Here is a 26,598-nt window from a genome sequence, read left to right on the forward strand (position 1 = left end):
AAACATAACCCGAAATTGTAAAGTTCATTGAAGCGTAGCGTGATAACTGATAATTTAATGTTTATCCTTGGTTTAGCAGCTCCAAGATTTGAATTTCTGAGGTCCAAGCTCAAGGTGCTAAAGCCACTTGTGCTTGAGGGAGGGTAATTGTCATGTTATTGCATCTGAGTCACATTTATTACTATGTCTGAATAGTCTGTGTAACTGACAAAGTCGACTTTTTGTGAAGCAAAATATTTGGACTTCTGACTTCAACTTCTTGTGAGATATTTTTCTATATAATGTTCTATCTCACATCTTTAAAACTAAGTTCAGTTAATGAAATTCTTTTGATTTTTACATAACAACTACTATTTAGGACCTCAGTTTGTAGTTTAATAACTCAACTGCACCTATTTTGTTAATGAATATTATGCAGCAACAATTCTTATTGGCCTTAATGAAGATGCAAAATGGTTGATTCAGAAGTCCATTGAGAAAGGTTTCATGTGATGGTTCAGGAAGATGGTTCAATAAGATGGTAACCACTCCGCAAAGAGACTGAAGAAAAGTTAAGATTTTAAATCTACTGAAACAACTTGTATTAATAATAAACCAATACATGTTTCTTGCTCAGAACGGAGAAGAAAGGAATGCTTGAATTTCTTCTTCGATATAGTGTCTAAACTGAATATTCAACTACTACCAACAAAATCAACCAAGCAGTCACTTACTACTTCAATTTGTAAAGCATGAAGCAACATAATAGTCTCTGCAGAAAAAGATCCAAGTTCCAAAACCAGTATCGTAACTACTTACAAGCCTACAAAACCTGCAGAAAGAGACTCATGTTTCAAAATCAGTAGTAGTAACTACGTACACCCACAAAACTTTTACAAGTTTCAGCACTTGACCATTTATGGCGATCCAAGCAACATCATAACAGGAGATAATGCATACCGTTCAGGAGTGCGGTATCAGGGTGGGGATTGAACTTCATAAGGTAACTTCGGAATCTCATCATACTCCAAAGGCTTTAAAGAGCTAAAAGAATTAACCTGGGAACAATTTAATAATGTACAGTGTAAGCTGTCGTGCTATAGGAAACCCAGGTCAGATTGAAGATACGTAAAGACTAACATAATCCTGACAGTAGATTTCATCTATTTACTGAACCAACAAATTCAAAAGCTAAAACAACACAAGATTTGGTTTTAAGGGAACCTAAGTAAACAAGCATACCCGACTTTCTCAATTTGAAACAGAATAATTAAAAATGGCCCAAGGTTAGTGCAGAAAAGTATATTGAAGTTGAACCCAGATTTCATCTTTCACATAGAACAACAATTCAATGCTATACAATATAAGAATGTTTCCGTGCCATGGGAACCTAAGTAGATAAGCATAGTTCACTTGGCCTTTTTCAAATTTCAAATTAAAATTTGAGATGGGCCAGATGGCCTACGTGTAGAGTCAAAAACTATGCTAACCCCAGATTTCATGTTTAGCCTGAAATGGTTACAGGAATAAGTTTTTACACGGACGGAAATCTAATTTTTTTCTACAATTTGGTTTGGAGGTTACATTCAAAATAAACATCTAATAAACTGGACAGGAGAAAAAAAAAAAAAAAAAAAACTAACATGGAGGTCAACAGATGACACATACCTTTGGTGGTGACGAAGCTGGAACAATGCCTGGCTTAGACAATAGCACAGAGAAATCTGCATTTACAAGTTCAAAATTCATAAAAAAACTAAGAACACAACTGGAAAAGAATAACTATTTGAAATACTTAGATAAGCTAGTAAAGATCAATTACCATCATCAAATACAAGTGTTTTAGGAAGTAACTTCCTATCAATTTCAAAATTCTGTGATTTAATACATTTCTGATGATCGTGTAAGAATCGTTCTCCAGCAATGTGATTCAATTTCTTAGGATTTTTCTTCTTTATTTCCAAAGAGACAACTTCCTCCAGTTTGTAGTGTTGCCCAGGGCTTTCCTATCTAAAACTTATACTTTCCTCCCAACAGTATCCCTTACAAACAAACATTAGCAAATTCAGTAATTTTTCTATAAATATTTTCATTTAATGCAACATTACTCTAGTACAGTGATTATCCCTGCAAATAAGTGATAAAGGGGATGTGGTCCTATTAAACTGAGAGGCACTAAGATATCAAAAGCACCAGAGAAACAGAGACAAGTAAGATCAAGAAAAACTGCTTCAGCTAAAATGTTGTGGACATCGAACAAGATAATGCATGCCGTTGAACAAAGCTGATCATGAACAACATTAGCCTCTATTAAGTCACCCTTAACTGGTTGGTAACTTAACGAAGCAGGAACAACCTGCCAAACAACACAAAAGAGTTTCAGCCCAACACGGAAATATCCATCATTCACTCCTAAACAGAAAAAAAGGAACCCAGGTCTCTCCCTTTCCCAAACTTCCATGTTGAATGTTTATGATAAGTTGTGAGCATAAACAATAAGTCAATAACAGAGCAAAAAATCTAAAACTTTCCAAAAACAAAAAGACAAACCTTTCATCATCTGATTGATCTATATCATCCTCTGAGCCAGCAGAGGTAATGGTTGCATCTGGCTTAAGTTGAGCAGATTGAAGGAATGGAGACATGACAACACTCATGTACGGAAGAAAATCCCGCCCTAGGCACTTGGAGAGTCTCGCCCACGCCTACAATACTTTTAAGGAATTACTTTTCAGCAATGATGAAAATATTCAAGAAATACTCGGTTCAAGTTAGATAACTGGAATGATAATTTATACTTGCAGCATGTAACTTATAGTGGGATCATCTGTCTCTAACTCCGATCGTTGCAAAGTCCTATGAATTTCCATAACCTTGCATGAGAAATAAAACAAAGATAAAACTGTCTGAGGAAAACAAAGAACCTAAAACGAGAGTCTCAACCACTACAAAAGTATGCGTCTGCCCCAGCACAATTTGTAGGTACAGCATGCATGTAGAAGCTAAATCATAACTAAACATTCATGCGCACCTGCTTAGCATCGTCTCTGAGTTTCTCCTTGCGTACAGCTATTCCAACCAAAATAATGCATTCCATAGATTTGGCACGTAGCATGTGATTGATGTTATCGGTTGCATTCAACAAGATAGCTTTGAGGCAGGGCATGACAGCATCATAATATTTTTGGAAGAGCTCCTGCATTTGCCCATACAATGTCAGACACAGAATCACAGAGGAATAACAAAATAAAATTGAAGCAGAATCTAAAGGGTACCTGTGACGAATCAGTTACTGATGGTAGAGCTGTCAAAGCTCCCTCTTTCACCATTTGCTTTCCATTCTGGATTGATCAAATCGTGCAACATTACTGCTCACCTCGTTTTCATGGGAAGATGATAAGTGAAAATTTGAAAAAAGGATACCTGTAAGAGGATAAGCAAATTGCTCCCTATCACATCCAAATAAGGTGTTAAGATATCTGGAGCGCAATTCTCGCTGAAGTTGAGGATAGCTGAAGCAGCATGCGCCTGTATTCATAGAAAAGGTAACACAACATATGTGAAGAAGGGGCTTATTATGAAAAAGGAAAGCAAAGATGGAAATAAAAAATCGGGTGAAGAAAATCTTTTTGTACTTGATTACTTGTTAAAGGTGCAGGATTGATCACTTGAGTCAACTCTGAACTAGGATACAGTCCAGTTCTGATTTCAGTATTTTACGAAGAAAATTGTTAGAACATAACAATTCGTCTTTAGTTTCAAGAATACATGCTTATTTTGCAAGTTATTGATTTTAAGGGTAAGAGATTGTGTTCAACATGCAACATTTGGTGATCTATATACTTTTACAAGCCACATTAAAATCTAAATTTGGCTGAATCTATCGAATAATTTAAAAGCCATTGCTTGCTTCTCTCGCTCTATTGATCCGTCACACACATCCAACGCTAGAAACGGTTTTAGTGGAAGGCATCAGCAATTAGGTACATCAAGCAGCCACAATCATGACAAGTACTAAAATGGTATTAGCAACTATCAGAAGAAGAAAAAAGTCAATGATCAACTCACCTGAACACGAGGATTCTCCATCGCGGAGGCAAGAGCTGGTAGCACCCTGTGATGGTACTGTACTTGTAAATCACGACCCAAATCCGTACACAACTGTCCAATGGCATTAATAGCTTCCCATCGTACACGGGGATGAGGATCTTGAAATAAGACCAAAACCATGTTCACCACTGGTGCCAAATTCTTTATCATTACCTTAACAAGAAGGTAAAACAAGGATTTATGGAAGCACATTACAGTAGCATTTACAATAGAATATCCAGAATCAAGCCAATTCTCTAACTAGGATGAGTAACATAAGAAAAAAAAATACAGTACACATTTAAGAAAAAGTGAAAGGTTCATCAACTAAAGAAAGCTTACAGACCAACAACCAACAAGAACATGATAAGCTTCGTATTCAAAGAAAAAAAACAATACCAAGAAACAAGTCTATACTAGAATCAACCAGCATACACTTTATTCCCCAATAAAGAAAAAACTGAGTGAACATACCTTTGAACAACCTATTGCAATTTGCGCAAGTGCAATAAGCGCTGCATCCTGCATGGTTCTTTTGCCACTCCAGTGCACCTAAAAACAAGGGTGACAGCTTCCGATGCACCAGGAGCGACTGTATTCCCTCCCAACGCAATACAAAGTCGATCGAAACACTCTTGCCGAATGCTATAATTACTAGTCTAACCAGCCTCCTCATCCCCACTCTCAGCAGTATACCATGCTGGATCATCCTCATATCAAGCAACATCTTCACCAAAATTGCAAACTACCAACTAATAAATTGTGGCAATTTCCTCATCACTCCAGGCCCCCTTTCCCCTGCCTCTGCAAGAGTAATCACAAACTCGATTGCAAGGTGCCTAGTGCCTTCCTCAACAATAGATCCCACAACATCCACAACTTTGGGTCTGTTCCAGCCAACTCAATTAACAATTCAAGCGCCTCTTGACAAGAATTGTCAAAGACTGCACAAAATTAATCGAAGCTCCAAGTGCAGCAATTCGAACATCTGGACTAGAAGAAGAAGCCAAACACAGTGAAAACAAAATTTTGAGTTAAATCTACAAGAAATTGCAAATTACTCCCCATCCAGAAGCAAAAAAAGAAGCTAGAAATCAAGATAATATGATTCTCCATTTTCACTAAGAAATGATAACCCGTTCATCTATGGGTAAGAATCAACTCATAGAAAACAGCTAAAATCAGATGGAAAGAAAATCAAATGAAAATTAGGATCTCTGAGAATTACCTTTTTGATGGCAAATCAAACGTGGGACCAGCATCCTAACGGATTTCGCAGGGATTAAACCCCCGCCACCACTAACTAAATCACTTCCTGATTTCGAACTCGAAAACGATTTACTAAACCCTAGGAAAATTTCAGAGGTTTTGATAAATTGATGGAAATCGGAATCTTGTGAAATAAAACATTCTTTTTTGTTTTTTTTTCTAGAATAAAACAAATAATAAAAAATATTCTTTAAAAAAGAAAAAAAAAACTAGATAAAAGGAAAAAAAACCTAAAATATCAGCAGGGGCCCGAAACGGACAACTGCCTAGAGGAACGAGATATTTCCGCAACGTGTAAGAGAAAACAGCGTAAAACCGGATTAACCATGGGGGTATTTTAGGAATCTGAAATACACATCCTTCCATTAAATGAAGTAATCATTGGTTTTGGACTCATATCAGTGGCAGGGGAAGGAAAGAAGGTCAGCCGAAAAGGTGAATGAAAAAGAAAGATTGAAGGAGACACTTCCACCATTAATTTAATACCAGTACTGTACTTTTTAATTAAGTATCAGTTTCATTTTCAGTCGATATTACTACAAATTTGGTACATAATTAGTACATTTTGCTCAAGGTGTTGATGGAAATTTATAAAACTCATTTTTATTATGAATTTATGGTGTCACTTTTGAGATCTAAATCGTGAATCAAACCAGACTAATGATTAGTACGATTTCTATGAATTTGTTTATCATTTTACTTTTAAGATCTAAGTAGTAAATTTAACTACACGTCTAAATATGAATTGAAGTTGTTTATCATTTAATTTTAACATCAAAGAAGTAAGTTGAACTACGTACATTGATAATCAATTCAATGAAATTTACTAGGATTTATTTATTTCATAATCTATACCTTCACTAATGCATGATTGTGCGTAATTTTAATATTGTTGTGATTTTTCTTTTAGAATCTAACTACAAATTATTACTCCCTCCGTCCCACTCCTAAGTGACCTCTTTGAAATTTGCACAATTTTTAAGGCAAGCAAGGAAAATAGTATTTTTAATCATTTTTTACAATTATACCCTTATGAATAATAACTAGTGAAATTTAAAAATGGTTTATCTCTCAAAATACTCCACGGATATTCGCAAATTTCATACAATTGAAAAGCATTTTAAAACACCTACGTAACGAATATAAACATGCCTATCAAATTATACATATTTCATATATTATTTATAATTAACTAAAAGGATAATTCCGGAATATCTCATTGTTTAGTGATATAGGTCACTTATCATTGGGACAAAATCTAAAATCAAATAGGTCACTTAGGAGTGGGACGGAGAAAGTATTATGTTTTTGATGAATATGTTTAATTCTGACGTTAATTTGTCCACGTTTGGTCGTATTCACGTCATGAATTTGACCTATACTACCGTATAGTGATTTCATCTAAGGCTGCACAACGGGTAGGGTGGGTAGGATATGGTCTATACCCGTCACCCTACCCGTTTACCGGCGGTTAAGAAAATCTTTACCCGCCATCTTACCCGTCAAATAATGGACAGGGTAGGATACGGTTAAAAAACTGGCGGGTAGAGTAGGGTTGGCGGGTAGGAGTAGGGTATGTGCACTTCTAGGTAGGGTGAGTAGGATATGGCTTATACCCGCCACCCTACCCGTTTACTGGCTGTTAAGAAAATCTTTACCCGCCACCCTACCCGCCAAATAGTGGATAGGATAGGATACGGTTAAAAAACTGGCGGATATGGTAGGATTGACGGGTATGAGTAGGGTATGTGCACCCCTAATTTCATCTTTGTCTACTACCTACCAAATTTGTGTTAATTTTCTTTAGGATCTAAATTCGATTCGTGATGATTTGATCCTCATTTAATGATTATACAGGGAAACTATGAAGGTGTCATCGGATTTCTATGAAGCTTATGTGTATTTTAATGGGCATGCACTCATGGTAAATTACACATGTTAATCTGCTCTAACTTTGTTTTATCTGACAATCTATATTTGCCTTAAATGTTCAATAATATGTGTGTGCATGCAACTATTGCTTGTTGTCTCATGGGGATGCATGAGATCTCTCTTAACAATGATCAACATAAATCATGGAAATGCTCGGCTCTTGGGGCCAACACCTTCAATATGGCTATTTGTGGTGCTGATGATATCGCTCATGCTAGTTTGTGTAGTGGTCTTCTTAGCTCTACTAGAACATGTGTCTAGGCCATGGCCTCCAATCATACCTGTAAGATCTCAAACTCTCCGTATCATGCTATTTACTTTGAGATTTTAAATCAAAATTTGTGTTTGGATTTCTGTAGTGCGGCTCTTTGTTAGGAAATATTAGTAGTGGATATTTGCATTGCACGCATTAACGTGTTGCTTTGTCTATGTCTTTGGATGTTTTAAGCATGCACAACTCAAGGAAGAGGAGGATAGTTAGAAACAAGCACTAAAAAGAACCATTTGATATTAACTTGTGCGTTTAGGAAATATGTTAAGCCATAACTGTAATTGCATATCTTAATAATAACGACTGAAGCCACTTTCTTTGTTAGGTGGTAGTTTATCCGGTTGACACATTGGTTATACTAGCATGTCTTGGAGTGCTCACTGGCTTGCGGGAGAGAGCCAAGGGGATGCTAGCTTTAAGGAATTTGCCAAGATTTCGAGATCTTTTCTTGGCAGATCTCCTGACCTCCGTCCACAAGGTAGTGTCTATAATTGTTGTATATCTGCGTATACCTTGTTGTTGACTAGTTTTTCTATATTTGACTATTTGAATTTCCTTCTTTGTAATACAAATGAATGTTTTATGTAGGCGTTTGCTAACATAGTGTGTTCTCTGTTTCGGTGGTATAAATGGCCGGTAATACGCGAAACTAGTTGAATCCATTTCAAAAGATATATATCTAGAATTTAGCTATTGGCAGGGACGGAGCCAGGACTTAAAGGTTGTGGGGTCGAAAAAAATTTTCTAATATTCACAATTTTTTTTTTTTAAACTGAATCAAAAACGTCGTTCGAAATTTTTGCCTTTGTGCGCAAGTTCCACTGCCATTTAGTTCCAAAAGCATTTTCAGCACAGCTTTCTCCTCAACAAAGTAAATTACATGACTAGACTATGATTTGCATATGCGAGTTTTGTCCTTTGAATCCAAGTTTGAGATACCTGCAACAAAGACGAAAGGAGTTCAAAAGCATGACTGTTTAACGAGCTAGAAAACCCATTACAACTAATATACTTATATACAAAAATGTAAAGCTTACCATTTTCGCCAAAATAGATGAACTCATCTCTACATCAACTGCAAAAATCAAAAGACCCATAACCATAAGTTTGCCCAAAAGATGGAGAAAATAAATCATTCATGTAAACCCTACCTGATGCTAATTAATCTATGTTATATCATCTCCCCCATTTCACATTGTATACTCAAGTACCAACTTACAACCTCCCTTTGCGTGGCTTCATGATATGAAAACGGTTCATAATAATGTCATTGACGATGCTATCCATTATTACTTTTTCAACATATGCAAGTAAGCAGTCGTTCAACCACTCATCACCCATTCTATTACGCAATCGATTCTTCAGTATTTTCATAGCAGAAAAGAGTCTTTCTACACTGGCAGTAGCAACCGGTAAGATCAACGCCAATGTCAACAGTAAATAAACCTTTGAATAGACCTTGTCTTTCTTTGTTTCCACCATTTTTCGGGCAAGATCAGTAATTCCATTCAAACTTGAAAACTCAGTGCTTGTTCTCACATCCATAATGTAGTTTTGAAGTTGACCATCGAGTAATACAATGTCAATTTCAGAAAAATCCTTTGGATAAAATTCTGCAAGGCGCTTCAACTTGTCCTTATCAAAAGCAGCAAACGAATCACTCGGACATAAGCAAGCTACACAAAGAAGAAGCTCCGTATTTGTTTCAGTAAAGCGATCATTCAATTCTCTTAGTTGCAAATCTATAACAGCATTAAATATCCCAATACGGTATTTATGCTCGTTGCTATTTTCTTGGACATTGCGTTTTTCTCTTCCTTTACCTAAACTAGAATCATTCATACAAACAACCTTAATCTTATGCTGCTCACAAAATGAAGATACTTCACTAAGTAAATCATTCCAACCATTATCCCTCATCTCTTGTAGTCTTGTCTTACAAATCCGAACCAACTTCATGGCATTCACAATATCCTGGTTTTTTCTTTGTAAAGCTTCTGACAAATCATTTGTAACTCCCATAATATTTTTCATCAAATGAAGACGAAAAGCAAAATTATATAACTTCATATGAACCAAAATACCTCTAGCTTCAAATCTCTTATCAGAAGTTTTATCTTTTAAAACTGATCTAAGTACACCCATCACAACTGAATACAAATTAATCAAGCTAATTAAAGTATTTTGGTGCGAACCCCACCTTGTATCCGCAGCACGCTTGAGGTTCGACTCTTGGTTTAAACCTCGCCCAGTTTCAAGTTCATTGTTGCTAAGAGCTTCAGAAATTTCAGCACCTTTTATTTTTCGAAGTATTTCAAGGCGTTTAGGTGATCCTCCAACAACATTAGTCACACAAGTAACTAATGAAAACAAATCCTTGATTTCTGGATCTTTTTTCGCTACATTTACAACAGCTAACTGTAATTGATGAGCAAAGCAATGAATAAAATATGCAGACTCATTTTCATCCAAAATAAGCTTCTTAAGACCATTATACTCACCTTTCATGTTGTTAGCCCCATCATAACCTTGTCCTCGCAACTGGGAAAAACTTAAATTATGCCTCGAAAAGAAATTAGCGATTGTTTTCTTGAGTGAGAGGGCAGTGGTAGTAGCTACATGTTCAATCCCAACAAAGCGCTCAATAACACGTCCTTCTTTCACATACCGTAAAACGATAGCCATTTGTTCCTTTGACGAAATATCTTTAGACTCATCAACCAGAATTGAAAAGAATGAATCACCAATGTCTCGAATAATTGCAGCAATTATTTCAAATGAAAAAGCACTTGTAATATCTTTTTGAACATCAGGAGAGGTCAATTTCAGATTTTTCGGTGCATTTTCCATAATATAAGGCTGCAAATCTTCTACATTGATGTTACCAAGCCATGCTAAAATCTCAAGAAAATTACCCCGATTTGCAGAATCATCACCTTCGTCATTCCCACGAAATGCAAGACCCTGTCTTAGAAGTATTCGGACAATTTGTATTGAAGCCCTCAAACGAATTCCATATTGCCTTCTAGTTTCATCTGTTTGCTTAACAAGTGCTGTGTCAATATGTACTTTTTCATCTAACAAGTCTTCACAGGCTTTCCGAGCTTCGTTGTGAGCACTATTTATATCTCCTACATGAACCTGCAGTCTTGATTTCTTACTCCAAGTACAAAATCCTTCATCAGCAAAGTTATTAGCACCACTTGATTTAAACAAGTAACAACATAAACAATATACTCTATCTTTTGATATGCTGTATTCTAGCCAATATTCATGAGCTTTGAACCAAGAATGATTGAACTTTCTACCTTTCCGTGAATTAGGAAATTTATGATTTTTAGGCTGGCACGGCCCATTCTGCAAATATGCCCTTCGAACTTGGTTTCTAACATTTGGATGATAATCCATAATCGGTTTTCGAAGCCCTGGATCCGAAGGGAGGTTTGCCAATTCAATATCAGTTAACAAGTTCACCGCATCACTTTCTTTTAATCTTTTCACTTCAGTAGGTAAAGAAGAAGCAAGTTCACCAAGTTCATTTGTACTCCACTACCTGATCCACCTCGTTTTGAAGGCGATGATAAATCAACTGTCGCCTTCCTTTTGTAAAACCTCTCCATCGACAATTGAGTTTTCTTCATCATAAATCACGGAATTGGATGCGTAAACCTACATTGACGATTTGATGCTTCAATTAGAACATTGTAAACAAACAAAATATACAAAAATCAAACAAAACAGAACATTGATACTTCATACTTCTATTAAGAACAATATGAATAAAATAAATAAATTTGAGAAAACCCTAAAAATTCAAATAAAAAACAAGGGTGACTCTGATTACTTATGGATTAGCTAGTATTTTAACGAATCTCAGTATATTTATGTAAACTATGATTATAGAGAGGAGGAATTTTGCTTTGATTAAGAAAAGAATAAAAACCCTAACTTCAAAATAACCAAATCCAAACAAACGATGGCATATACTTCAGAATTGAAAATAGAATAAAAAGGAAATCATGGTTAAGCTTCACCTTCACCTGATTTGTGATCGGTATCATTAGCTAACTAATAATATCTTGCGAAAGAGTCGAAGAGATGCAGAGAAGAGGTTCTCTTTTTTCTTTCGTGGTCTCCAAAGAGATACTGTCGGTGACTCAGTGAAGATAAAAAACCAATCTAAGCTACTCGGTGGAGTAATTAAAAAAATGGTTATTAGTTTTAACTTTGACCCTTTGAAAATATATAACTTCAAGTGTGCCATTTATATTTGCACCCACAAGAGTCTATTATTACGGAAAAACCAACTCTATTCTTACTAAATTTGAAATTTCAGTGGGTGCAAGCGCCCCCATCTGCGCTCACATGCCTCTATAGATTGACATGCACATACGTATTATGATTTGAATTGCAGGGTGACAAAGCTGCTTGGGACGATGACGCCATGTGTGGCGGACACTACATAGTGGTTACCATAGCCATGTCCATTCCGTTTCTCATTCGATTCTTCCAGTGCATCAGAGAATGGAATCCCAAATCCACAGTCAACGGTAAGTACTATCTTTTACTACAACAAAGTTGACTTTTGACTGTCTTTTTAACCTTCATTCTTATTTATGTTTAGAAAATCCTTTGTAACGCTAAATCTATAGAATTTGATTTTAAAAAATGAAAAAAAATGGTTTCTATGCGTTCAATAGTGAATGACCCAGTCTTTCTTTTTTGTCTAGGAAACTGAAATTTTATCCTGCTATACACGATAGGATTGCATGTTAATCTAGTTTAGAGTTTAGAGTTCACACTTGTTAGCTGAATTCTAATTGTGACTTATAAGTTGAGTTGAAAATGGGGGCAGTGGGCTTGGGCACTCTTATTTGAGACTTGAGAGTCATTTGAAAATTTCGGTTGGGATTGGGAAGTCATATGAGAGTCACTGATTATGCATTTCCTTTTTAAATTAGCTATAGAAAATCCTCGTGTAAATCACTATCTTATGACAGGTTTGGAATGGTAGCACGTAGACTCACTGTTCTTTATTTTTATCTAGCTGCCAAATACTCCCTCTCTCTTGCAATGTTAGTGTTCAATGCGTTGGATGCTGCCCATTCATCACAGAAGACATGGAGGGGATCGTACATCTTGGTGGCTACTTGCAGCTCCTTTGGTTCATTCATGTGGGATATCTTAGTTGATTGGAATATGGTTAAAAGGTAACAATATTGTGTAATTTGATAATGATTGCGTTTGATAATAATGATTGTTCTTTTAACTAACCATGTAATTTTAATCCAGGTTCAAAAATCAAGATACCTTCCCAAATAAAAAGCATGGTTTATTGAAGCTGGCATTCTATGGTTGGTTCATAGGGAGTGATCTCATTATGAGATTTATCTGGTTGTGGAAGATCTTTGGTCCAAACCACTCTCTTTTTGTCTTCTTTTTAGCTGCTTTGGAGTTGTTCAGGCGGTTCCAATGGGTCTACTTTCGTATCGAGAGAGCAGCCGAAGGAGTCGAACATGCAAAAGAGACCAAAGACACGTTACCCATTGTCCAACTGACTCCTTTCCTCCAACGTCAACCTCTTCCAGTCCCCTCTTCTTTAACTCCAGTCCCCTCTCATCCTCCAGATGCACCTATTCCATTACACACTCCTCCACGGAACCATCTTATAAGGAGATCCCGGTCGGTAACTGCAGCACCGGAGGACCAGCAAGGAGGAGGGAGAAAGCATTCCTTTCCCTAGGATCTTCATTTTTCATTTTGCTAAATCGAACTTTATGTTTATCGCACTTGTATTTCTCTTGTTATGATGTACTCCACATTAAGATGACACATTATGGGTATTGTTGGAACAATTGCCGAAATCCGCCTGCAAAACAATCACAAGAAAAACCAAACAAATAGTGTTATGGCTGAGTCACGACCCGGTCGATCTCTTTAAAACGTTTCGCGGCTCTGCCCAAAATTGTGCAAACAGTTCTTCCATGTCGCGTCGTCTCCAGGATAAAATAGTCGAGCAAATCTCTTTCACAATCACTCTTGCACTTTGAGAATATGTGATACCTGCACACTTCTATTCTTGCTCAAAATCATAATTGTAGAAAACAAGTGATACTCATACACTAGTTTTCTTTCTCTCAAAAATTCTTTTTCTCTAAAATCAAAAACATAAAGAAAAACCCTCTTTATCTTTTTCCAACCAAAAATCTGATTTATAATGAAGGGGATTTCATAAAGTTTTTAATGAAAACATTAATATGATTTAATATAAACCATTACTCTTGTAACATGAAACGGTCAATGAATTTATGACAAAAATAAATTGCTTTTATGAGTATCATAAAGATTGTTAAAAATGGATTTAACAAACAAAAAAAAAATAATAAATGGAAATATATATATATTTATTTATTTTGTTTTAAAACATATATTTCCAACAATCCCCCACTTATATTTTTAAAACATTGAGCAAGATTTATATAGTGATGTGCATAAGTAAAGGTATCTTTCGATTTTGAACCTTTACATAGTGCTAAACTCTCTCAAAATCTAACCATAGAGTGAACATAAGTCTTTGAACTCCAGGAGATGAAAAGATTGTTTAACACACACAACTATACTAGTGTAAAGTCTAAAGCCAGCACATTAAGGCCTTGTGCTTGAATCCCGGTTTAATGAATGATCTAGAGAACTGCTCATATTCTCATATAAAGCGGCCACACTTTCACATCCATATAGGTGAGTCTATCAAGAGTACTCATGTAGCTAAGTACCCCACTCTAAATAGAGATATAGACATCATTAAGAATTTTAGAAACAAAAAACTCAACCTTAACTCGCTTCAGGATATCATGCGTGGGATGAATTCTCAAAAGCATGATTCTGTGTCTACATATTATCCGTGACTTAGTCCCATTTGAACCTACATTTTGGGATTTCCATTCATAGGTAGGGATTACCTTTTGAACCTACTTCTGGAATCTTGAGTTGTAGGTTGGGTGTCCATCACGAACAACTATGTTCATATAATTTTTGAATCGTTATTCCCTTTGAACCTATTTCTAGGTGGGTATCCATCACAAATGACTCAATTCTCAATGGGCATCAGCTTCATCCCAAAAGATGTATTCACACCTTCTTATTGATCCTTTCGTCAAAGGATCAACGATAACTCTTTTCAGACATATATAATCCACTCTCATAGAAAAAAATGCTTTCTATCACCTTATATGTCGACTCTACCATTGTAATTAACGGTTCTCAACTCTTGCAATAGCCTCAGTTCTATCACATTGGATTAATATGTCTGTTCTTCCTCTATCTAGTAGAGGACTGAATCGCTCCATCCCGTAGAGGATTCATCTGAAAGTATGTCCAATCAGCTTCACAATATCCATAAAGGATTTCAGTAAACATTTATATAGTAAGATGTGTTCGAAACTCCTCATAACCTTCTCAATATTTTACCAATTTTCCATACTAGGATTAGTAAATCTGAATATAAAACCCCCACTGTGGAAGCAATATATTACACCCTCACTATAAGTATATATATAGTCAATCACGTAGCAAGAAAACATACCAAGCTACCATACTCATGTCTAGTGCAATCACACACAATCTCAAAAACATTGACACTAAATCAAATGGGTGAAAACTAGTTTACAATTAGACTATATATATTTCTATTTCTTTCCATTGTATTAAATATATTCAAGAGAAGAATAAATTCAATTCAAGCATATACACTATCTTCCCTCAAGTCTTTTATGCCAAATAGTAAACTAAGCATGTTCTCATTTTCATGAACATCATATAAGTTAGAATTTAAATTCCACAAATCACTTATGCATATACAACAACGAGCGTTATGCATTTCATTTTCAAAAATTCTGAAATTATTCAAACTAATCAAAAAATTAATTTTGTCTCATTCAATTGTTTCAAAGTTTGTTTCAGAATATATATGACGATGACTTATCTAACTTATATCCAATCTCTGTTCTTGTAGAAACTACACAATTTTCATGCTCGACCTATATAGATTCTCATCTTTAATACATTCCATATATTTTTCTACATATGATACATAACAAATCACGCATCGTAGAAACAACATCACCAATCAAGAATGTAAATCCAGCGACATGAAAGCAAGTATTAGAATTAATTACCCTTTCTCTATTTTTCAAACTAATATATTTGAATCTTAAAACCTCTTTCCAAAGATTAAAATTATGAGGATCTAAGTATCTCAAACAAGATAATAATTATGACTAAAGTTCGTTTTAGTCTTACTACTTGCACATCAATTCTTAATGATCTTGTGATCTCTATTTCTATCTAGATCTTTAATCTAAGTTTAACATTCAAACATACATAGGGTAGAGAACCCCCACTATTTCTCGACGAAAGGAAATTTCAAATAAACACCAAAATACAAAATTGAGAAGTTACTTATGCAAGTTGCTTTTCTAGCCACGTTCATTCAAAAATTTCTATAGACTTCGTTAGACGTCAGATTTCAATGTTTAATACCAATTCAAAAACTAGAAAGTTTCCTCATTCATACAAAAATTAGAAATAAATTTTAAGCACAAATCATTTCTCTAAATTCATATTTGATGCTCTATGTGTTCTTGCTCATTACTAATAAAGTAATTATCCAATTTCAAAATCCTTTTGGCACAATATAGAGGACGACCAAACAAACATTTTTTTTCATGAAGACATCATTTCATTAGTCACTACTCAAAATATCACTTTTAGTCACCAAGTTAGACTTCGTGAAACACCAAAAAAATATCTTATAAAATTCTCAAACATTTTATTTCATCCGATGCTTTTGTAAACTAGTAAGATTGGGAATCTACATGCTTTGAAGACTTGGGTAAAATGTCATATATGTCACTTAAAAAAAAATTCTTAAAAATTTTAGAGGGAAAACACAACATGCTCACTAACCCAAATTTTGTTTTTCATAGAAGCAAGATAAAATTACATATTTCAAGCACTCCAAAGCTTCAGTCATATCATATAAATAATGCAATATTTGGTTCAAACATTCAATTGATAACATATTTATTGTAGTAGTGCAATGATCAAGTTGAACAAAAAATTTAATCTCAATCTTGTTAAAAACAAGATAGGCGGAAACTAGATTCTTTCTCATTTTGGTAGTATGAACATCTTTAACAAGATAGTTCTACCGGAAGCAAACTTTTCAAACCATACAAATACCAAGAATCCTAGAGATGTGAGTATAACTCAACACCACTTTCTTTCAAACGATTCCGTTCAACTTTTGAACCATAAATTATCAAAACAAACATGGTGTAAAACACCAATATATACCAACCTCTCACCGTATCCACAATTCACATTAACTTAGTTTGAAAAGCATTGTTAATAATATTTGATATTCTTGCAATGCCGTGTCGTAAGACTTGGTTTAATGCAAGCGTAGCAAATAACTTCATATTTAAAATTATGTTCATTTCTTGGTGAGATTTGGTATTCATATTTGTTTTGACTGGGTTTCTTATTCATTCGGTTTTGGTTTGGTATCAAGTTCTATCTCATAAGTTCCAAACTTATATGAGTCACTCATTTATTGTCATAAACAATAATTCTCAATATCTAGTTTCCGTACAACTCATCTATCATTGAAGAATCAATTCATTTTCAATGTAGAATGCAACTATTCGATCACTACAATAACTACAAATTGTTAATCAAACATACCTTATTGCTTTGAAAGCTCAATTGGTCATAAACTATTGTCCACTCTTTCTGTACCAACAAAGAAATCAGCAAAACCATTGCTCCATCCACCGATTTATCTCCAATATTTACTCGGAATTTTTTATTTCCATTAGGAATCAAAAAATTGTTGAAGCAAGTGAAATTATCACCTGTCACAATCATTTAAATGTGAGCATTTGTAACCCAAAATAAGTAAGGTATACACTAATGTAAGTACTTAAAAATCAAATAAAAATTAGTACTCCAAGCATCAAACAAAGTAAAGTTATAAAGTCATGGATTATAACTTTCTACTAAGCATTTTATCAAACATATGTCGTGCACTAGTTTGATTTCCAATAATGATCTTATTTTTTCATTACCAATACAATAGTAAAGTACTAAAATCAAAATATGATTTTAATTGTAATTTCTTGCATCTCTAATCTCTAAACTAAAACATCACATCTCATATTTTTTACACAGACATACACAACGATTTTGAAAACCACCACATCTCTTAAACCAAAGAACCCAATGAAAAATTCAAAATAGGTTCTGAAGATAAATTTGTGATCTACAAGTTTCATGTTACAAAAATTCAAAATAGCTACACAAAGATTGGGACAAACGAATTCAATTAGGGCTAAATTTCTGCCCGTCAGAAATTTTTAACAACGTTATGTGGTTTTGAAAAATAACTTCAAAATACTTTTTGGACTCCAAAAATTATGAAATTTTACCTGGGTGATACTCATGATGTCTAATATATACGATATAAATTTCATCACCAAATTCATTTTCATTTAAGAGATCCACAGAAAAATCTATAACATGTCACAACTATGGTCTATTAACATTAGATATCAAAATTCAATTTTAGATATGAAGAAACCTAAAATCCAATCATGAAGATAAATTGTTAACGGATAATTATACAGTGATGATTCAATATGACCAAATAACAATGATACTTATCGTGTTTCAGCAATAGTTTCTCGTTTAATCTCTATGGAAGAAGAAATCGTCTTAAAATTGTTGGAACAATTGCCGAAATCCTCCTGCAAAACAATCACAAGAAAAACCAAACAAATAGTGTTATGGATGAGTCACGACCCGGTCGCTCTCTTTAAGACGTTTCGCGGCTCTGCCCAAAATTGTGCAAACAGTTCTTCCATGTCGCGTCGTCCCCAGGATAAAACAGCCGAGAAAATCTCTTTCACAATCACTCTTGCACTTCGAGAGTATGTGATACTTGCATACTTCTATTCTTGCTCAAAATCATAATTGTAGAAAACAAGTGATACTCATACACTAGTTTTCTTTTTCTTTCTCTCAAAAATTCTTTTTATCTAAAATCAAAAACATAAAGAAAAACCCTCTTTATCTTTTTCCAACCAAAAATCTGATTTATAGTCAAGAGGTTTTCATAAAGTTTTTAATGAAAACATTAATATGATTTAATATAAACCATTACTCTTGTAAGGTCAATGAATTTATGACAAAAATAAATTGCTTTTATGAGTATCATAAAGATTGTTAAAAATGGATTTAACAAACAAAAAAAAATTAATAAATGAAAATATATATTTATTTATTTATTTTGTTTTAAAACATATATTTCCAACTGGTACCACGAATTTCAACTGCATGCAAGGTCAGTGGTAAGAACTTATAAGTCAGACTCAGAACTATAGGGTAGTAATAAGATCTCGAATAATGAAAATTTTGTTCTCTTCATTTCGAAAATGATATCTTTTATTTGGTAGAGTTATTGATGCCAATTCTAGTGTTTTCCATTGATACAATGAATTTTTAATGTATAAGCATGTTACCGGAAAAGATATGCTCCATTAAAATAGAAAACATTTGTGGTGAACAAGTCGAGTCTGGTAGTTCGTGTGACGACTGACATGCCCGTTGCGGAAATGCTTCAAGCTCCATTAAAGAAAAAATAGACTATGAACTGAAAATTCTTAGACTTTGGTGGAGAAAGACGACACATAATCTACATCAATTATAGAGATGAAGAGCCAGCATCATACAAACTAGAAAGGTAGCTACATTGAGAAGCATGCATGTGGAGTAAACATGCATATTGGGGTACTGAGTGTGCATCTATGCCTACCTTCTAACTAAACCTATTTAGGATCTCAGTTTGTGGTTTCCATAATTCAATGACGCCTGTTTTGTTACGGTATATTATGCAGCAACAATTAGCTTTAATGAAGATGCAAATGGGAAAATTGGGGACATGCCCCAAAATCGACTATCATTTTGGGATATGCCCCTGGGAATATGTACCAAAGTAACGTTTCTGTCAAGGGACCGTTAAATAGTTAATTTATAGTAAATGTGTTTAAACTTTCTCTCTAATTTCTTCGAGGTTTTTTCTGTCTGAATATGTTCATGAACATTAAAAAGGTTGCTATATAATAAATCTGTTTTTTAATTCGCATATGTAATCTTAAGTGTGTGCGAATATTGACTACTTAACGGTTTTGGATGGAATCTTGGACGGCTGGGATATATTCCCGAAAACTGAATCCTGGGGAATATCCCAAAATGACAATCGATTTTGGGGCATATCCCCAATTTTTCCGATGAAAATGATCGATACAGAAGTCCATTGAGAAATATTTTCATGTGAACGGTTCAGCAAGATGATAACCATTCTGCAAATGAGACTGAAGACACTACAAGAAAAGTCACTTTCAGTGGTAAAATATTGTGTCACGAAAATCAATTTCTTCGTTTCAAAAAGAATTTAGCGGCGCAAAAAGTTTCATCACCTATAGCGAGTCGTTGAAAGTGTTATGTGACGTCCTTAAGAAATCGTCACCGAGTTTTTTAGTTAGCGACATAAGTCTTTTTGCCACCAAAACTCTCCTTTTGTGAGAAAATAAAATTGACACAGTTCACTAATTTTGTGATGAAGAATTTTGTCACTCTAGGAATTATTGGTGAGGAAAATATTTTATCACTTAAAATAGCTTTAGCCGTGAAATTTGTTCGTCTCGAAATATACTTATCTTGAAGAAACAAATTTGTCACAGAAAATAATTTTAGCCGCGAAATTTTTTCATCTCAAAATATACTTATTGTGAAGAAACACATTCTTCACAAAAAATAGTTTTAGCTGTGAAATTTGTTCGTCTCAAAATATACTTACAGTGAAGAAACAAAATCATCACATAAATAGTGTTAGCAGCGAAATTTGTTCGCCACAAAATACAGTTATAGTGAAGAAACAAATACTTCACCTAAATAGTTTTAGCCTCAAAATATTTTTATCTCTGAAGAAATAATGATTTAGCAGCAGGATAAATTTAATCATCTCTAAAAAATAAAAAATCAATAGCAAAATTCAGTCGTCTCTGAAAACTAGTAGAGTGATCAATTAGGATTGTCTCTGTATGGTCAATTTCAATAGCAAATCTCATCGTCTCCGAAACAATTTTACCTGCAAATATAGTAGTCTCCAAAAAAAGTTCACTGCCGCACCATAACTATTTTCTCATCGAACCATCATCAAACCAAACTCATCACCATTTTTTTTTGGTGACTAGCCTAGATTTAATATTAAAAAAAAAATTGATATAAATAAATAATATAAATTATAAATTGAATAAAAAATAATTTCCATTAAAATAAATTGTTTAGATAAAATCCAAACTAGAAAAATCCTGATAATTAAACTCTACCAATAAATAAACATCATTACTAGAAAAGAGAAAAAAAAATACTAAGACTAAAACATTAATGTTGTTCAGTTCCATTAGCGGTAATATTGTTCAACCCGAGAGAACGTATCATCATATCCTGCATGTTTCTTATGACCTTTTCGCTGTCTTCCTTCATTTTTTTGAAGGCCTCATTCTGGGCGCGTATTTGCTCTTCCTGAGCTTGAATTCTATCAGCCTGCGCTTGCAGCATTTCATGAATTCCTTCATTGTTAAAAACAGTGGTCGCAGAACAACGTCGTCTTTGCTTTTTCTTTAAAACCTGAGCACATACTTCTTCCTCTGTGGGTGGTGTATCTCCCGCTTCGCTGCCTTGCTGCATTATCTCATTCATCGTCTCCTATATAGAGATGCATGATAGAGAGAATAATTAGCAACTACACCAGAATGTCAAACCAGTAGGTTAATTCTAGTGATATAAAATTGTATAAGTAAGAAATTACAAAAACTTATTGGGTGTGGTGTGTTTCTGAGTCCTATTGGTTTAGACATATACAACACAAACTGTAACACTAATACTGTCTATACTCACCCATTTGATGCGAGCTTCATCAGAGATCCAAAGAACTTCGCCCGTTTCTTTATTGGTAGATGTATGGGTGTCATACAATGTTTGAATGTCTCCTTCCTCGAATCCAGCTTTCCGTTTCTCTTTTACACAGGAAATAAAAAACAAGTGAGTTGATGCTGCAACAGAAAAAGAGTAAACACTAGACAATCACATTCCATATTCCATCCTAAGCTTCTAAAGGACTTAAAAAATTTATACATCTGCACCAACATCACTGTAAGAGAAAATCATATTCTTATTCATAAAGGAACATACCTCCGCCCTATGGACCACATGTGACTTAGAACCTCCACAATGGTTGAACGGAACAAATTCTCTAGCTTTTGCACCTGCTGCAGAGCGCTTCTACAAATTTTAAATAAAGCAAAAGCAAATTAACAACTTACATAAAGACAATTAAAAACATGTTCCAAAAGAAGAAGATGATAAAGACAATACCAAAGAAGAAGATGATAAAGACAATACCTTGAAACTTTCACTGTAAAACACGTGGTCGCACAACCAGTCCCAATCTTCTAGCGACACGGTCTTATACGGCTTTTTCTTGGCCTCTTCATAAGTTCCAGCTTCTAAGGACAAATTAAAATGGATTGACATTTTATTCCTACGATTTGAGTACTTTGCGCCCATAGATTTCATTAATAATTCCTTCACCAACGGAAAAGAAGTGTCCAATATGAATTTATTCTGCAAAAAAACTTTATTAGTATTCACCTATTAATTCTAACTGAAGTATTCTTAATAGAAATGCATTACCTTGAGTCTTTCAATCAACGCATCTCTCTCGCGCAGAGGTATTTTGGTCCATGACTTATATTGTAACGGGGCAAGCGAGCGAACAATCACCCCACACTCGCTTGCGAGTGGATTGGCGTTTTCACAGTCCGGCTTTCCTTCTAATTCGGAGAAGTTTACAGAAAGCTTCCCTTTGTTAGCTGCAATCAATGCATCCAGCTTCAGCCCTCGTGTCGGGCCCCTCACGTTCCTTGATGTTGTTGTTGTGCCTACAAATGTGAAAAAGATCAATTTTATGGGAAGGTAATAAAGATAATGTGAATACTACAAAAGTGGTACTCTACATGTATTTTATAAAAAGGCATATTATGCAAAAGTGAGAGCAGTAAACACTAAAGTGATTAACAAGATGAAAAACAATTTGTTGTTCAACTTAGTTTTCAGACTCCAAGTAACAGAAAAAACTTTCAAACACTACTGCTATCAGTTAGAGAAAGAAGGGGCCAAGTAAGCTACCAAATCGACCTACTGACACATATACAAGGTGATCTGAGTTATTGAAAAACGAGAAAACCTTAAATAATCATATTTTGTGAGTGTTGCATTAACCTAGCTAAAAAAGGTTATAAATTGCAGACCTAAATTATGTTCTGTGATTGTTGCTGACTTAAAAGTGCTTAATGCTAATTTTAACTGTTTAAGTTACCAACTCAATTAAATAACGCTAACAAAGTCTCAGCTGGCACACAAAATTGTGAAGTCAATCAAGTTCCATATATAAGTATAAAAGGGATCAAAAACTACCCATCTAACTGTGGAGATTAATGAAGTAAAAGTCCAAAAAGAAGAGAAAGGGGAGAAGTAACAGGTACCCTCAGAAGATGATGTTGTTGAATCTAGTTGTTCATTATTGTTCACCATTTTTAACCTGGGCAATGAAACAACACCATGATTAAAAGAACATCCAAGAAACCCAACTACAGAATCAGGAATTCATGTTTGGGTGGGTTAAAAAAAACAATGGAAAAATAACAGCACCAACTGAACATATTCAAACAACCTACTTATGGAGGAAAAAAGTACACATTACGAGGTCCTGATCTATATGAAGCGGTGACATTTGATTGCATTATGGTACTCAATTATCGAGCAAAAATAGATAAATTACGGTACTCAACCACTGACTACCAAACTACACGATAAATAGAAGAGGGATACTTTTAGGTCAATTTACATTAACAAAAAAAAAGAGATAAGCACAATGGATATTACGATTATTTGCTTATTCGTTGAGACAATTGATCAAACAATTAACTTACAGACTACTAAACAAAACAAAGTACAAAAATACAACTTGTTCAGAGATACAAATTGATGAAACACTTTAAAATAATTTGAGAAAACATCTTTATGTTCAATAAAACAATAGATCAAACAATTAACCTACTGAAATTAATGAAAGTTGATTGAAACAACTTTTGGTTCCATAGCACAAATAATCAAACATTAAATCTACAGAAATGCATAAATTAAAGTATACTTATAGGGATTGAGCAATGCAGTGATTACTTGAGCTTTTAAATTGGGTAAAGGAATACAATTAAACAACAGAATACAAAGGGAACTCAAAGTCGCAGAACAAACCTTAAGCTAGAGTTCTGAAAATCCTTGAAGTTGGGATAACCAAGGGATAAAATCAGCCTGGAGAACAAAGAACTACAAAATTAGGGCTTTGCATATATGATTTAACATATAAAATTGAAGATTGATGTGAGATCTAGAAAAAAATTACCTTCAATTGGTATCTTGTGAGCAAAACTTGATAACTTTGGGACTGTATTTATAGGAGAGAAAATGGAAGATCAAGCGGGAAAAAATCCCGCCTAGCATTTTTTCCTTTTGATTTACATGGCGCCAAAAAGAATTGAAGATTACCCAAAATCGAAATGGTTTCTTAGCTAGTTTTTCTTTGAAAATTAGGGTTTTTCTGTTTATCCATATCCTCTTTCCAAATAAGTGAATAATCTTCTCCTCATAAATCGAAAACTCACATGCAAGATAATTGTTAAGAAGGGAAAATTTTCACCATTTGATCTGCTCCTCCACCCACGAATCAACCGTTCATCCCTCGAAAAATATACAGCAAATCTTTGAAAAAATATCAGCTCAATCAAATCCTGATTAGTCAAATCCCTTCTACAATTATCTCTATATTTTAGGTAATCCATAACCAGAAAAAGGAAGTTTTCTGTTTAGAGAACCTGAGGGAAGAAATCTGAGGGAAGAAAGAACGGAGAAAGAGATTTCGATGGAAAAAGGAGATCTCTCCAGCATATATTAGAGAATGATACACAGTGTAGCGAAGTGTCATGTAACAACATAACTCTTTAGTTATGAGCCGTTCAATCGTACCAGTAAACCTTTGCTATAGTTGATCAAACTGGGCTTATCGAAAATCTAGTATAGCGAAATTATATCCTGGTAAGGGAAATATGTATGCATCACGTTGTACCAAATTAAGATACATCACTATCCTAGATTCAGTAGCAACTTGCCAAGTGTTATAAAGAAAAAAATCAAAGGTTGATGTTTGTCTTTTTAGCAAATTGTTTTGATTTTATTTATATGTCTATTGTGTAGTGGTAAAACCTTGTGCTATATTTTTTTTTTTGGTATACAAAACCTTGTGTTATAAATATTCAAAATATGAGTAGATTGGCACTAAAATATGGGTCGGGGAGCGTTTTCAGTAGGGAACCAATCTACCAATTTTGGAAAAATTCTTCTTGACCCCGCCAGGCGTTGCACCCGGGACCCGCCAGCGCGCCAAAGGCGCACCTCGTCGGAGATATATCGAAATTTGGTTTTCGAAATAACATCAAGTATATCTGAGACAATGCACATTATTAAAATCGAGCAAATGAAATTTGCAAGGGTTTTAATGTTACTGAGTAAATTTTAGGACATGTTCCACTTTCAGGATAGGAGGCAGATGAAATACTCAAATACTCAACTTCTCAATCAAACGAAATTTGGACAAATTAGAGTGAAGTCTGAGGAAATTTTATGCATATGTAATGTTTTTGTTTTATTTATATATTATATGACCACATTTACGGTTGGAAGCCAATAAAGAACTCAACTTCTCGATAGAAAGAAATTTGGATATATCAGAGAAATCTTGGAAAAATTATATAGTGAGATTGTAGAATTACTCTAAGAAATAAGAAGATAACGAGGATATTTCAAACCGAGTTAACAAGTTTTTATCACACCGAAAAAAATTTGGAGTTAGGATGTACGTTGTTGGGTTAAAAGATAAATTTTCGCACCGAAAAAATTTATTTTGTCAGTGATTCGAATTTGGCGACTGCCAACCATAGAGTTTTAATAATAAACAACCAAATTTAGCGATTTCCAACCATTTATTCACCTTATCAAGTACCAATGTCATAACGACCTCAAAATACAAGATCGATACAATGCGTCAATGATACTGAGTTACAACAACATAAAGTGATTTGATATATAAACAAACCAAGCATATTTGTGCAATTAATCAAGGTTTGTCATCCTTTAGCAAACTGAAATTTGTGTATATTAAATGGTCGTTTTAGTTGTGGGAGGCCGATGGGAACACAACTTCTCGATCAGAAGAAACTGGAAAAACTAAAGTGAAACTGGAAAATTTATAACAAAATTGTAGGATCGCAAGTGTAACCTATTTTTATTTCAGACGGTAAAATATATTAAATTAAAACCCTAGTTTTTTCTACAATTCAGCGCACCTTTGGCGCTTGAACATCTGATGATTTATCTGAAATTCCAGGAGGACCGCTAGCTCTTAGAGAAAATGCATTTTGATACTAAGCAAATGATCTTGTGCAAGGATTTTTAAATCACCTAGATATTATATTACACTTGTGGTTGAAATTTGTATTAAGTGGCGAGTTCACAAATATAAAGCCGTGTTAACAAATTTTAATTACACCGGAAATTTTAGGGTTGGTATTTAAATTCTTGATTCACAAGATAAATTTTAACTTGGTAATACATTTATGCTTATAATTAACTTAAATTTAAATTTGATGAAAAAAACGAGTCGCAAAGAAAATTTTGGTTACAAATAACAATATACTTTGTGTATATATATATATATATATATGTGTGCAAAATGACCACTTACGGATGCAGAATGTTGAAGTAGTCAACTTCTCAATTAAAAATAAATGTAAGGGTACTTTCCCATAACTCTACATTAGATG

At 34.3% G+C, this 26,598-nt stretch overlaps 1 protein-coding gene and 1 pseudogene across 1 annotated transcript; both read right to left on the reverse strand.

The window, feature by feature from the left end:
• Window positions 1-555: 555 nt before the first annotated feature.
• LOC113299049 lies at window positions 556-8,637 on the reverse strand (annotated as a pseudogene).
• A 118-nt stretch (window positions 8,638-8,755) lies between these two features.
• Window positions 8,756-10,948, reverse strand: LOC113299112 (zinc finger MYM-type protein 1-like). Its single transcript, XM_026548092.1, has one exon. It carries the CDS (start codon window positions 10,946-10,948, stop codon window positions 8,756-8,758), a length of 2,193 nt encoding a protein of 730 aa, XP_026403877.1.
• Between the last annotated feature and the right edge of the window lie 15,650 nt (window positions 10,949-26,598).

Source organism: Papaver somniferum, chromosome 1, assembly GCF_003573695.1.
Source record: "Papaver somniferum cultivar HN1 chromosome 1, ASM357369v1, whole genome shotgun sequence".
NCBI lineage: Eukaryota > Viridiplantae > Streptophyta > Magnoliopsida > Ranunculales > Papaveraceae > Papaver > Papaver somniferum.

Coding starts and splice junctions, on each gene's coding strand:
- LOC113299112 (XM_026548092.1), bottom strand. CDS start 10,948: ATGGATTATCATCCAAATGTTAGAAACCAAGTTCGAAGGGCATATTTG.